Raw genomic sequence first — 11,012 nt, 5'->3', positions numbered from 1 at the left:
AGGGATATATGGAAGGGTATATGGAGGGGTATATGGGGGGATATATGGAGGGGTATATGGAGGGGTATATGGGGGGGTATATGGGGGGATATATGGAGGGATATATGGAGGGGTATATGGAGGGGTATATGGAGGGGTATATGGAGGGGTATATGGAGGGATATATGGAGGGATATATGGAGGGGTATATGGAGGGATATATGGAGGGGATATATGGAGGGGTATATGGAGGGATATATGGAGGGGTATATGGAGGGGTATATGGAGGGATATATGGAGGGATATATGGAGGGGTATATGGAGGGGTATATGGAAGGGTATATGGGGGGGTATATGGAGGGGTATATGGAGGGGTATATGATAAGCTAACTTCCTGCATTACCACAGATTTTGACAGAAGTGCCTTTTCTTAATGATCTCTACAGCTTCATCCAAAAACAATTTCTGTGAAATGAAGTCGGCACATACTGGAGGAGTTACTGGTTAGCTACAGTGGCTAGCTTAGCTAACGAACTAGCTATGTCGGTTGTGGCGCGCATGACCAGGATGACACATTGATTAACCCCCAAAGGCACACCCCATTTCTGTTCGAAAATTGAGAAAGAGAAGGAGTTGGACTGTTTTTCCTGCCTGAAGACGACGGTTAAAGCTAATTTCCTGCAAGTCTACACATTTTGCCATTACTTATGATTTTGCCAAATACATCTGGCGGCCCCAGACTAATGTTGTTTTCAAATAAATTATTGGGGGGGGGCCAATCAACCTGTTCTGAATATTGGGCGGGACATGTCCCCCCCATCCCCAGTGGCAATTCCACCTATGATAGCAAGAGAGAGAGAAAGGGAGGGAGGGAGAGAGAAGGAGAGAGAGAGAGAGAGAGAGAGAGAGAGAGAGAGAGAGAGAGAGAGAGAGAGGGAGGGAGGGAGGGAGGGAGGGGGCACTTATGCGTTTGTCTCTGATTACCATTCTGTATTCAGGAGCACGGGTGGCTTTCTGTCAAGAAATTTAACACAAAATGAAGCGGTTATCGCCTCGGGCCAAATCTGGCCCCCTTCCACACGTTTACCATTATGTGTATAATCTCTCCCTCTCTCTCCTTTTTCTCTCTCGCTCTCTCTCTTTCTCCCTCTATCTCTCCCCCCCTCTCTCTCTCTCTCTCTCCCTCTATCTCTCTCAATCTTTCTTTCTCTCTCTCTCTCCCCCTGTCTCTCTCTCTCTCTCTCTGTCTCTCTCTCTCTCTCTCTCTCTCTCTCTCTCTCTCTCTCTCTCTCTCTCTCTCTCTCTCTCTCTCTCTCTCTCTCTCTCTCTCTGTCTCTCTCTCTCTCTCTCTCTCTCTCTCTCTCTCTCTCTCTCTCTCTCTCTCTCTCTCTCTCTCTCTCTCTCTCTCTCTCTCTCTCTCTCTCTCTCTCTCTCTCTCTCTCTCTCTCTCTCTCTCTCTCTCTCTCTCTCTCTCTCTCTCTCTCTCTCTCTCTCTCTCTCTCTCTCTCTCTCTCTCTCTCTCTCTCTCTCTCTCTCTCTCTCTCTCTCTCTCTCTTTCTCTCTCTCTCTCTCTCTCTCTCTCTCTCTCTCTCTCTCTCTCTCTCTCTCTCTCTCTCTCTCTCTCTCTCTCTCTCTCTCTCTCTCTCTCTCTCTCTCTCTCTCTCTCTCTCTCTCTCTCTCTCTCTCTCTCTCTCTCTCTCTCTCTCTCTGCTCTCTCTCTCTCTCTCTCTCTCTCTCTCTCTCTCTCTCTCTCTCTCTCTCTCTCTCTCTCTCTCTCTCTCTCTCTCTCTCTCTGTGTCTCTCTCTCTCTCCCTCTCTCTCTCTCTCTTTCTCCATTAGGCTACATTGTGTAAATACACCTGGACATGGCTAATTTCCTAATATGTCTTCATGCCAGTCTCTTATCAACATCATGTAATGCTTTCTAACTAAATGTTTAGGACACACACTATAACAAGGTAATGTTGCCAAAAGCCTTTATGAGTAAACCATTAATGACATTGGCTTTATATTCTAATCTATATTATATTATATCTATCTGTAAAATCTAATGTAAATATTTATGGACAAATATATCTTACTTTACCGAGCAGATATCAGATTTCATTAATTTATTAAACGGGTGATGGAAGAGAATCTATCGTGCATAAAAACTGAATTCTCTCCGTGTTCTTTTATTCTACAACATTAACAACTGAACGAATTATCATACTGGCAATCCAAAGATTGTAGCCTATGGAAAATCAGTGTCATTTTTCAGTGAGTATTTTGAATTCCCCGCTTCTACCTTCTATCCTCCAGCTGGCTCCTAGCTACTCAATGACCTCTGATTCTGTTATAGCTTGTCCTGCTGCACGCCACAGTGTCCGGGTGAAAAATCAACATAATGACGCGGAAGTTACGGTACACCAACCAACAAATCACCTTTAAAAAAAGTGTGTGTGTGCGTGTGCATGTGTGTGTTGGTCCGTCCGCCCGTGTGTGCGTGAGCGTGCTCGTGTGTGTTAAGTGGCGAGGTGTAGGGGGAGACGGGGATATATATATATATATATACAGAGAGAGAGAGAGAGAGAGAGAGAGAGAGAGAGAGAGAGAGAGAGAGAGAGAGAGAGAGAGAGAGAGAGAGAGTTGTAGTTTTCAACGCAACGTGACAGCCCGGGAAAGGGCGGATGATGAAGCTCCTTGGTGCTCAGCAAGGATGTAATCGGAAAACATTACTTTCACTGGGAGAGACAGAGGGAAGGAGGGAGAGAGAGAAAGACAGGCGGAGGAGAGAGTGAAGGAGGGAGAGAGAGAAAGAGAGACTAAACGCGTTTCCTTAGATTCGCTTTCACAAAATCACACCACCACCACCACGATGCTGGCGACCATTCTTGTTTTAGATGTTTTTGTTGAAGAACACATGAGATGTGTGTGAGATGTAGAAAAATAAAACCATAATGTTCGGTCTGTTTTAGAATGGATAGCCTTTCAATCAGCTGGCTATAGCCTACTCTCCCACCTCCCCCCAGCCTCCCCTCTGCCCATGTTGTGACAGGGTTTATATTGTTTGTGAAGGCGGATGTCAGGTGTAATTAGCAATCGATATGGAAAAACGTTTTTTCTCCATCTCTCCCTCTCACACGCTAACCATAACCACGCCTGTGACGTTCCCGAACCATTAGCGTTTCTTATTGGTCCAAAACTCCCCGAGCCGCGCGAGGCCTAATTAGGGGGGCAGGAGAGGAAAAGAAGACAGGAGGGGGGGGGGGGGGTAAAAACTCACTGTCTATGACCGCCCCTGTTTTATAGTACAGCTGCACTCCGTCGGTGTCTGTCTGTCTCGCTCTGTTCTCCCTCCTCCTCTCTCTCTCGCTTCCTCCCCCTCTCCTTCCCCTCGCTCTGCATGTTCACCCACACTCCCTCCGTCAGACGCCTCACTTCGGCCCCTCCACGGTCCGGCCCAGTAGCATGGACAGCCGGATACTCGAGCACCCCCACGCCCAGTTCGGAGGCTCTCTGGGCGGAATGGTCGGTGTTGGCTTCCCCTACCACATGGGGCACCACCACGTCTACGAGCTCGCCGGCCACCAGCTGCAGTCCGCGGCCGCCGTACCCTTCTCCATAGACGGATTACTGAACGGGTCGTGCTCGGCTTCGGTGGTACACGGCTCCGGTCCTCTACTCTCCTCTGGCTGCGGGATTAACGGAGATAATCAGTACAAACTCTCAGGTAGGTTGGAGGGATGGACGGAGGAAGGAATGGAAAGAGAGAGAAAGGAGTGATACACGTCTGGGAATATTGGTTTGATATTATAGACGGTAGAGTCGTTTTAGTATAGCCTCCATGGAAATATGTCATCTTGTTAATGGTAAAGCTTTGCGTAGAACCGTTCTTTAGTTGGGCTTTTAAAATCAACTCTTGTTTTTCAAAATAGCAGGTCTATTTTATAAACTCTGAAATGTAATGTTCAACTCAAATGTTATTATCGATTTTTGATTAATTCTGTAATAATTACAACTAGGTATTGAATGAGAAAACAGTAACGTTCAGCTAGTGCTAATATCCTAACAAAACACACTCCATTGTGCTGTGCTGTTTTAACTGATGAATTAACACTTAAAAAATGGCTAGTGTTTTTCAGAAATAATAAAGTTATATCAAAGAAATGCATTTCTTATTTTCGGAACTGCCAAATAACTCACCACTCCAACTAGTCTCCCTCAAATGGAAATCGAAAAGGCTATAGCCCACTCACTGTAGTGTCCTGTAATATTTCAGCAACCCAAGCAGGAGAAAACAGAACAAAACACACATTCAGCATTTCTCACAACTCTAATCGATGCTATGTGTAACAAGCAATTTACTGAACCGTTTAGCTCACGATGGCCTGATGTAGCTGAGAGATGGTTGTTGTTGTTGTTGTCGTTGTCGTTGACTTGTTTACCGAGCCCACACATGTCGTTAGTTGACACTACCACCTCTCTCTCTCTGACCGTGGCTGTATAGATTCGGGGGACCCAGATAAGGATAGTCCCGGTTGCAAACGGAGACGCACGCGGACCAATTTCACCGGTTGGCAGTTGGAGGAGCTGGAGAAAGCTTTTAACGAGAGCCACTACCCGGACATCTTCATGCGGGAGGCGCTCGCGCTACGGCTCGACCTCGTAGAGTCCCGGGTCCAGGTAAACAAACAAACCCAAAAATATAAACACATTTAATTAAAATACATTTCTATTTGCTCTTTCTTATCAGTGACATGTTTTGTTGTTGAAAATAAATACTACATTCTTGAGGAATATTCTTCTAATGTGTATTTCATGCAGGAGAACAAAAAATATTTATTGGATTATTGGAGTAATATCTCAGTTTGGTTTGAAGTGTGTAATAATCAGGCCTCTATAGCTGTGTGTGTTTAGTTTATTCAATAATCCCCATAGTGAGATATTACTGAGACAGCTATTTGTCAATTATTGGCCCATCAATAAGATACCTATTGAATTATGCATTAACATACAGTATTGATTTATGCGGTCATAAAAACACAGGTCTATTTACTGAATGAACCAAAACACTCCTGTCGGTTTGATCTCTCAACCGTAACACATATATATATATGATAATAACATCTCATATATTATGGTTGTTTTTGCATTTTATAAGATTATTTGTTAAGATAAATTGTGAATTGGTAAAAAATATTATTCTTTCGTTCCTTTGAATTTGTAGAGGCTAAATTTGTCAGCGATTAATTCATGTCCATTTCTATTTTGGTATTGAAATTAAGACAATTTCTATTTTGGTATTGAAATTAAGACAATTTCTATTTTGGTATTGAAATTAAGACAATTTATATTTTCTATTATGCTGTTAAAGATAATTAGAAGATTAAATAGGCCTACATTATTATAAATATTATTATTATTATCATTATTAGTAGTAGTAGTAGTAGTAGTATTAGTAGTAGTATTGTTTTGTAGTTAATGTTTTCTCTTATTATTATCAAGTTTGATGTTTTACCTAATACAGTATTCCAATAATTCATTTTTTACCAAATGTTCATTAATAAATCATCTATAAAACAGCCTTAACCAACTACAAATATTCCAACAACAAAATAGTAACCCGTTTTTTTTTTAAACGGACAAAAGAGAAGCAGAACATATTGTTGAATAATTACTCCACAAAACTCATAATTTGTACAGCATGCTGTTTCATTATTGGATTACCAGGAGGACTCTGTTTGCGGAAGTGTTGTAAAAGCACAACCTTTAACCTCTCCGGCTGTGTGGAATTTTAGTCAAATTTGCTCGTCGGATATAAGGAGAAGCCGATCTTTAATACCATAATGAGCTGGCTTTATTGATATGGCTGTAGGCCAATGATAACGTACTGCTTAATTCCTATAGGCTAAATCTATAGGCTGCACAAAATGCACTCACTTTCTATTTAACAACACTTTCTAGGCCTATTTACAAACGACACCTCCACAATATCAATGCAAAAGCAAACACTATTTTCAACGACATCATTTTCATTTTTCCACCAGGCTCAGATTTGTTTGTGTGCTTAATGGTGGTGTGCTTATTTTATGTTTACTAATTTAGGTATAACTGAATCGAAATGTAGACAGACAGGAATGCTGTTGGCTTGGTGTTTTGGGCTTTGGTTTAGTCGTTGTGTTTCCTTGTAAAACTAAACGAGCTTGGCTCTGGTGTGTGTTTGTGTGTGTGTGTGTGTGTGTGTGTATGTATGTGTGTATCTTGTTTGGGGATTTCGCCTCCTTTAAACCACAGATTATTATTCCTCCAAGCTGCTTAGTGCTTCTTTATCCGCAGCAGGTTCGTGCACGCGGAGATATACCCCAACATTACCAATTCATAAGAAACACGGCTATTGTCATGTTGTTGCCGTCGACGCACCATTATGTGACAAACACGCGGCCCACTTCTCAATCTCAATGCTAACTCCCTGCGTTATCAGCGCCGAACATGCGGGCTGTGTGTGCTGTGAAGCCGGACGGTGTGGGCTCACAGGCGGGGAGTCCCCCTGGCACACTGCGGTGGAAAGCTGCTCGGAGCGGGGTGAAGGGAGGGAGAGCGAGGGAGACTGAGACAGGATGAATTGAGAGGGATAGGCCGAATTATCTACGGTAGAATTAAACGTAATTGGTAGAATTAGCTATCAAACTGACTCTCGATTGACAATTAGAAAGGCGCATCTGTGCATCGGAGGAGAAGTTGTGATGTGTGCGTCATTGTGTGTGTGTCAGGGTGTAATATAGACTGGGCCTATTTGGTGACTGACGTCTGTTATTGGTCATATTGGCTGCCTTGTATGTTTGTGTTAGGGCTTCAGCTGCGTTTAAATCGTAATTAGGTGAGAGAGAGAGAGAGAGAGAGAGAGAGAGGGAGAGAAGACAAGCGAGAGAGAAGGGGATGAGAGAGAGAGAGAGAGAGAGAGGGGGGTTGGAGATGGCCTTTAACTTATGTTTGTTTTCTTTGGGGTCTCAGTATTTCTCAACATGGATCAGTCTGTTAATTAGTTATGATCCGGCTGGATTTATAAATACTACAAACTGCACCTCTGGCCTGGCCTGTCATTTAGCTAGCATAAAATTAAATATCAACCAATACATTTATTTAGGTATTCATAGCTAAAATAACAGCTTTCTATCAAAATATACCAAGACCACGATATTGATTGTTATTATTATTATCCGTTTATTCATAATTTTATCGAATAAAATTAATACATTTTATTATAAAAAATATTTTATTCCAGCTTTTATGTGGTAAGTTAAGCCATAATTCGTTTCACTATTCAATCGTTGGCCTCGTTTTACATGACTTTGGAGAGAGAAGGAGAGAGAGAGAGAGAGAGAGAGAGAGAGAGAGAGAGAGAGAGAGAGAGAGAGAGAGAGAGAGAGAGAGATTCACCCTAACAAGATGCATAGAAAATTAACTAAACCAATTTCCCCATTCTTGGCTCCCTGTGTGTGTGTGTGTGTGTAGGTTTGGTTCCAAAATCGGCGCGCTAAATGGAGGAAAAAAGAGAACACTAAGAAAGGCCCGGGGCGGCCAGCGCACAACTCCCACCCGACCACGTGCAGCGGCGAACCCATGGACGCGGAGGAGATCGCGCGGCGGGAGCTGGAGCGCGCAGAGAAAAAGAAACGTAAACAGGAGCGTAAACTGCTGAAGTCTCAAAACAAGTTACTCTCCGGTGACCTCTTCCACACACCCGGCGGGTCAGACAGCGACAGCGGTGTGTCACAGATCACCGACAATGAGCAGCAGCCTTCATCCAACTGTAACGGGAGCCTTCATTCTGAACCGGGAGGAAGACACCACCACCACCAAACGGAACCAGCCAGCTGTGATCAAAGCCAAACCCGTCCCCGGTTAGGTCTCCTCCAGAACCAGCACCACGACCACCACCACAACAACCAAAGAACCACAGGGGGGATAGGACCGGGACCCGGGGTCCAGGAGCAGGTGTCCCCGGGCAGCACTCATGGTCCTGGGCTTGGCGGCTCCAGGGCCTCAGGCCTCCAGAAACTCAACCCGTTCAGCGTGGAGAGCCTTCTCTCTGACGCCACACCTCGCCGGAAACCACAGCTGGACTTCAGCTCGCTGTCCAATCAGAGGCCGCTGATAGGGAAGGGTCACTTCCTGTTGTACCCCATTACCCATCAGCCACTGGGCTTCATTGTCCCACAGACGGCCCTGAGAACCGGGCTGTGCCAGGACAACAACAACAGCGGGCCTAACTCTCATCATCTGACTCATTCTGGGCCTAAACAAACACCTTAACAACCACCACAATCATGTCAGTAACTGTGCGGACAGGAGCGCGAGGGAAGCACAGCAGGGAAGTTACAACAATAATGGTCGAGATTCCGTTTCCCCTCCACCCCAGAGCTCTGTTTCAGTTCAAACGACTTTAACGAGAACCAGTTCAACTCAGTCCAGCACGGGTAGTGACGGTAGCCGTGGGGGTGATGACCAAACGGGTTTGTCGCGTATAACGGACGTTAACGGCTGCCAGAGTGAGCCCACTGGGGAGGGCACGAGAGAGGACTCGTCACTGGAGCCCTTGGAGTGTTCTGGCGCCAAGCCAGAGAGTCACGTGGAGCACGAGGAGCCCGGGACAGATGGAGAAGACGTGGATATGGACTAACACTGGGCTGGAGCATTATATAAACAGAGACAGACTCAAATATGCCAACCAACCCTGCTCAGCCACAGACTAGATCTAAACATTCCCAAAGCTACAAGACACCTTTTAAACATATCAGACTGAACAACTCCATTGTTATATTTTTTAACAGATTCTCTGATAGATTCAGATGGGGCTGTAGGCCTACTACTTTCCAAAAGGAAGTTCTATAAACGTTTATTTCTAAATCTGTAAAACGAAAAAGGACAAAAAGACAAAACAATTCACACAGAAAAGCAACAAAAATCCTCAAACATTGTACATTTCTTTTGAGAAAGTATAAAATAATATTTATATATGTAAACATTTTGATAAATAAAGTTATTGTTTAAATGAAATCACTGTTGTTTGGAAGACCATTGAACCAGGGACAGGAGAACGGTGTTTTAGCCGTTATTATTTTGGGGATATATCAGACTAGGCCTAATATTGGCCTGACCGTTGGTGGTAGGCTAGCAGTTGGTTGTTGTTGTTGTGGGTTTTATAGCGGATAAATCTCCCTTCTCTCTCTAGTAAAGTCCGATTGGCTGTTTGTGTTTATTGCTTTAACAAATTTATTCATTTGAAAGGCCCCGCTTGAAATGAGGTTATGGGCCGGGGGCTATAGGACCCTGCGCGTCCCCGCGACTCCTCGCCCCTCCTGCTGAGTTTTGATATGAAAGTAATTATTTTCCCACCGGCTACCGCAGGTTTCCGGGTTGAGTTGTTTTTTTCTTTCTAGCCCAAAGGGTTATTATACATGAGCGATTTCTAGTGATATGAAATCACATAAACTCCCTACAATAATAGAATTAGCATGAAAGGCAGGGGTGTCAAATTGAAATTGGAAAATAATAGCCCTGGCAGCTGCAGAGAAAGAGAGAGAGAGGGGTTGTGTGTGTATGTGTGTGTCTGCGCATATTGGACGGGAGGAGATGAGGAAGGAGATGGGGATTCGTGGGGCGGAATTTTCATGTGAGCTATCCCCTCCCGTCTCTCTCTCCCCCCTCCCTCCCTCCCTTCCTCCCTCGTCCCTCCCCCTGCCTCCCCAGCTGGGCTTCCAGCCTCTTGTAGGCGGCTATATTAAGATAGATGTCCGATGATATCCCTCATTGTTCTGTCACTTATATTGATGTCGCGGCGTTATCCCACTATTGATCATGTGTCGCGCATATAATAGGACAGGCAGCGGCACCGCGGCATGCGCCTCTTTACAAAAGCCGGGCCACGCGGGCTTCCTTCCCTCACCATTTGTTCTAATGGGGCCTCGCGGGTCCCTCGAGAGAAGGAGAGAGAGAAAATAAATATGTGCAGAAGTTGGAACCTGATGTGAAATCAGGGAGTAGGAGACAAGAATGAGAGAGGGAGGAGGGAGGGAGGTGTAGAAGCTTTTGTAGAGAAGAAGGTGGGAGGGGGAGAGATAGAGGGGGAGAGGGGGGAGAGAGGGAGGTATAGAAGAGAGAAGGAGGAGGTATATATGGTGTTATCCTGTTAGAAGAGAGAAGGAGGAGGTATATATGGTGTCATCCTGTTAGAAGAGAGAAGGAGGAGGTATATATGGTGTCATCCTGTTAGAAGAGAGAAGGAGGAGGTATATATGGTGTCATCATGTTAGAAGAGAGAAGGAGGAGGTATATATGGTGTTATCCTGTTAGAAGAGAGAAAGAGGAGGTATATATGGTGTTATCCTGTTAGAAGAGAGAAGGAGGAGGTATATATGGTGTTATCCTGTTAGAAGAGAGAAGGAGGAGGTATATATGGTGTTATCCTGTTAGCTCGTCAAGTGTAAACGCCACCAATTCCCCAGGAAGTGAAATCCCAATTATTAAAACCATTAATTCAGGCTGGTGTGTGTATAGATGAGCTTGTGTGTGTGTTCTGAGGAAGCACTGTTTACTGGCAGGCTAAATTTCCTTCATCCCTCGTGATCAGGCTCGCACCTTTATTTGCAAATAAATTGAAAAGAATCCGCAAGGACAGACAGACAGGGGGCCTCGGCGCGCCGGTGCAAATGAATTTTCCCGCCCGAGTCGCTTTAATAATATTTACATAATTTTCGCCCAGTGACTCTGCTATTTGCTCTGTAGGAAGCCTGGCTTATAGGAACAATAATTAGAGAGAGAGAGAGAGAGAGAGAGAGGAGGGGGAGGGGAGGGACAAACACGGGATAGAGAGAGGAGGAGAGAAAGAGAGAGAGAGAGAGAGAGAGAGAGAGAGAGAGAGAGAGAGAGAGAGAGAGAGAGAGAGAGAGAGAGAGAGAGAGAGAGAGAGAGAGAGAGAGAGAGAGAGAGAGAGAGGAGGAGAGAGATAGTAAGAGTGAGAGGAAAGAAGGAGGGGGAGAGGAGAGAGAAAG

The 11,012-nt window shown here is 44.8% G+C and overlaps 1 protein-coding gene across 1 annotated transcript; it reads left to right on the top strand.

Moving 5' to 3' along the window:
- The first annotated feature begins 3,265 nt into the window (after positions 1-3,265).
- Positions 3,266-9,010, top strand: LOC121581025 (homeobox protein unc-4 homolog). Its single transcript, XM_041896341.2, has 3 exons — positions 3,266-3,691; positions 4,469-4,644; positions 7,474-9,010. Exons 1-3 carry the CDS (start codon positions 3,430-3,432, stop codon positions 8,272-8,274), a joined length of 1,239 nt encoding a protein of 412 aa, XP_041752275.2. The 5' UTR covers positions 3,266-3,429; the 3' UTR covers positions 8,275-9,010.
- Positions 9,011-11,012: the final 2,002 nt, after the last annotated feature.

The sequence above is a fragment of the Coregonus clupeaformis genome, unplaced genomic scaffold, assembly GCF_020615455.1.
Source record: "Coregonus clupeaformis isolate EN_2021a unplaced genomic scaffold, ASM2061545v1 scaf1054, whole genome shotgun sequence".
In the NCBI taxonomy this organism is placed as follows: domain Eukaryota; kingdom Metazoa; phylum Chordata; class Actinopteri; order Salmoniformes; family Salmonidae; genus Coregonus; species Coregonus clupeaformis.
This window is presented reverse-complemented; position numbering and strand designations above follow the sequence as displayed.

What these genes read in the sequence shown, in the direction of transcription:
- LOC121581025 (XM_041896341.2), top strand. Translation starts at nt 3,430, where the DNA reads ATGGACAGCCGGATACTCGAGCACCCCCACGCCCAGTTCGGAGGCTCT. An exon ending in TAATCAGTACAAACTCTCAG is followed by an intron (nt 3,692 to 4,468) that starts GTAGGTTGGAGG and finishes GTGGCTGTATAG; the next exon opens with ATTCGGGGGACCCAGATAAG. An exon ending in TCGTAGAGTCCCGGGTCCAG is followed by an intron (nt 4,645 to 7,473) that starts GTAAACAAACAA and finishes GTGTGTGTGTAG; the next exon opens with GTTTGGTTCCAAAATCGGCG.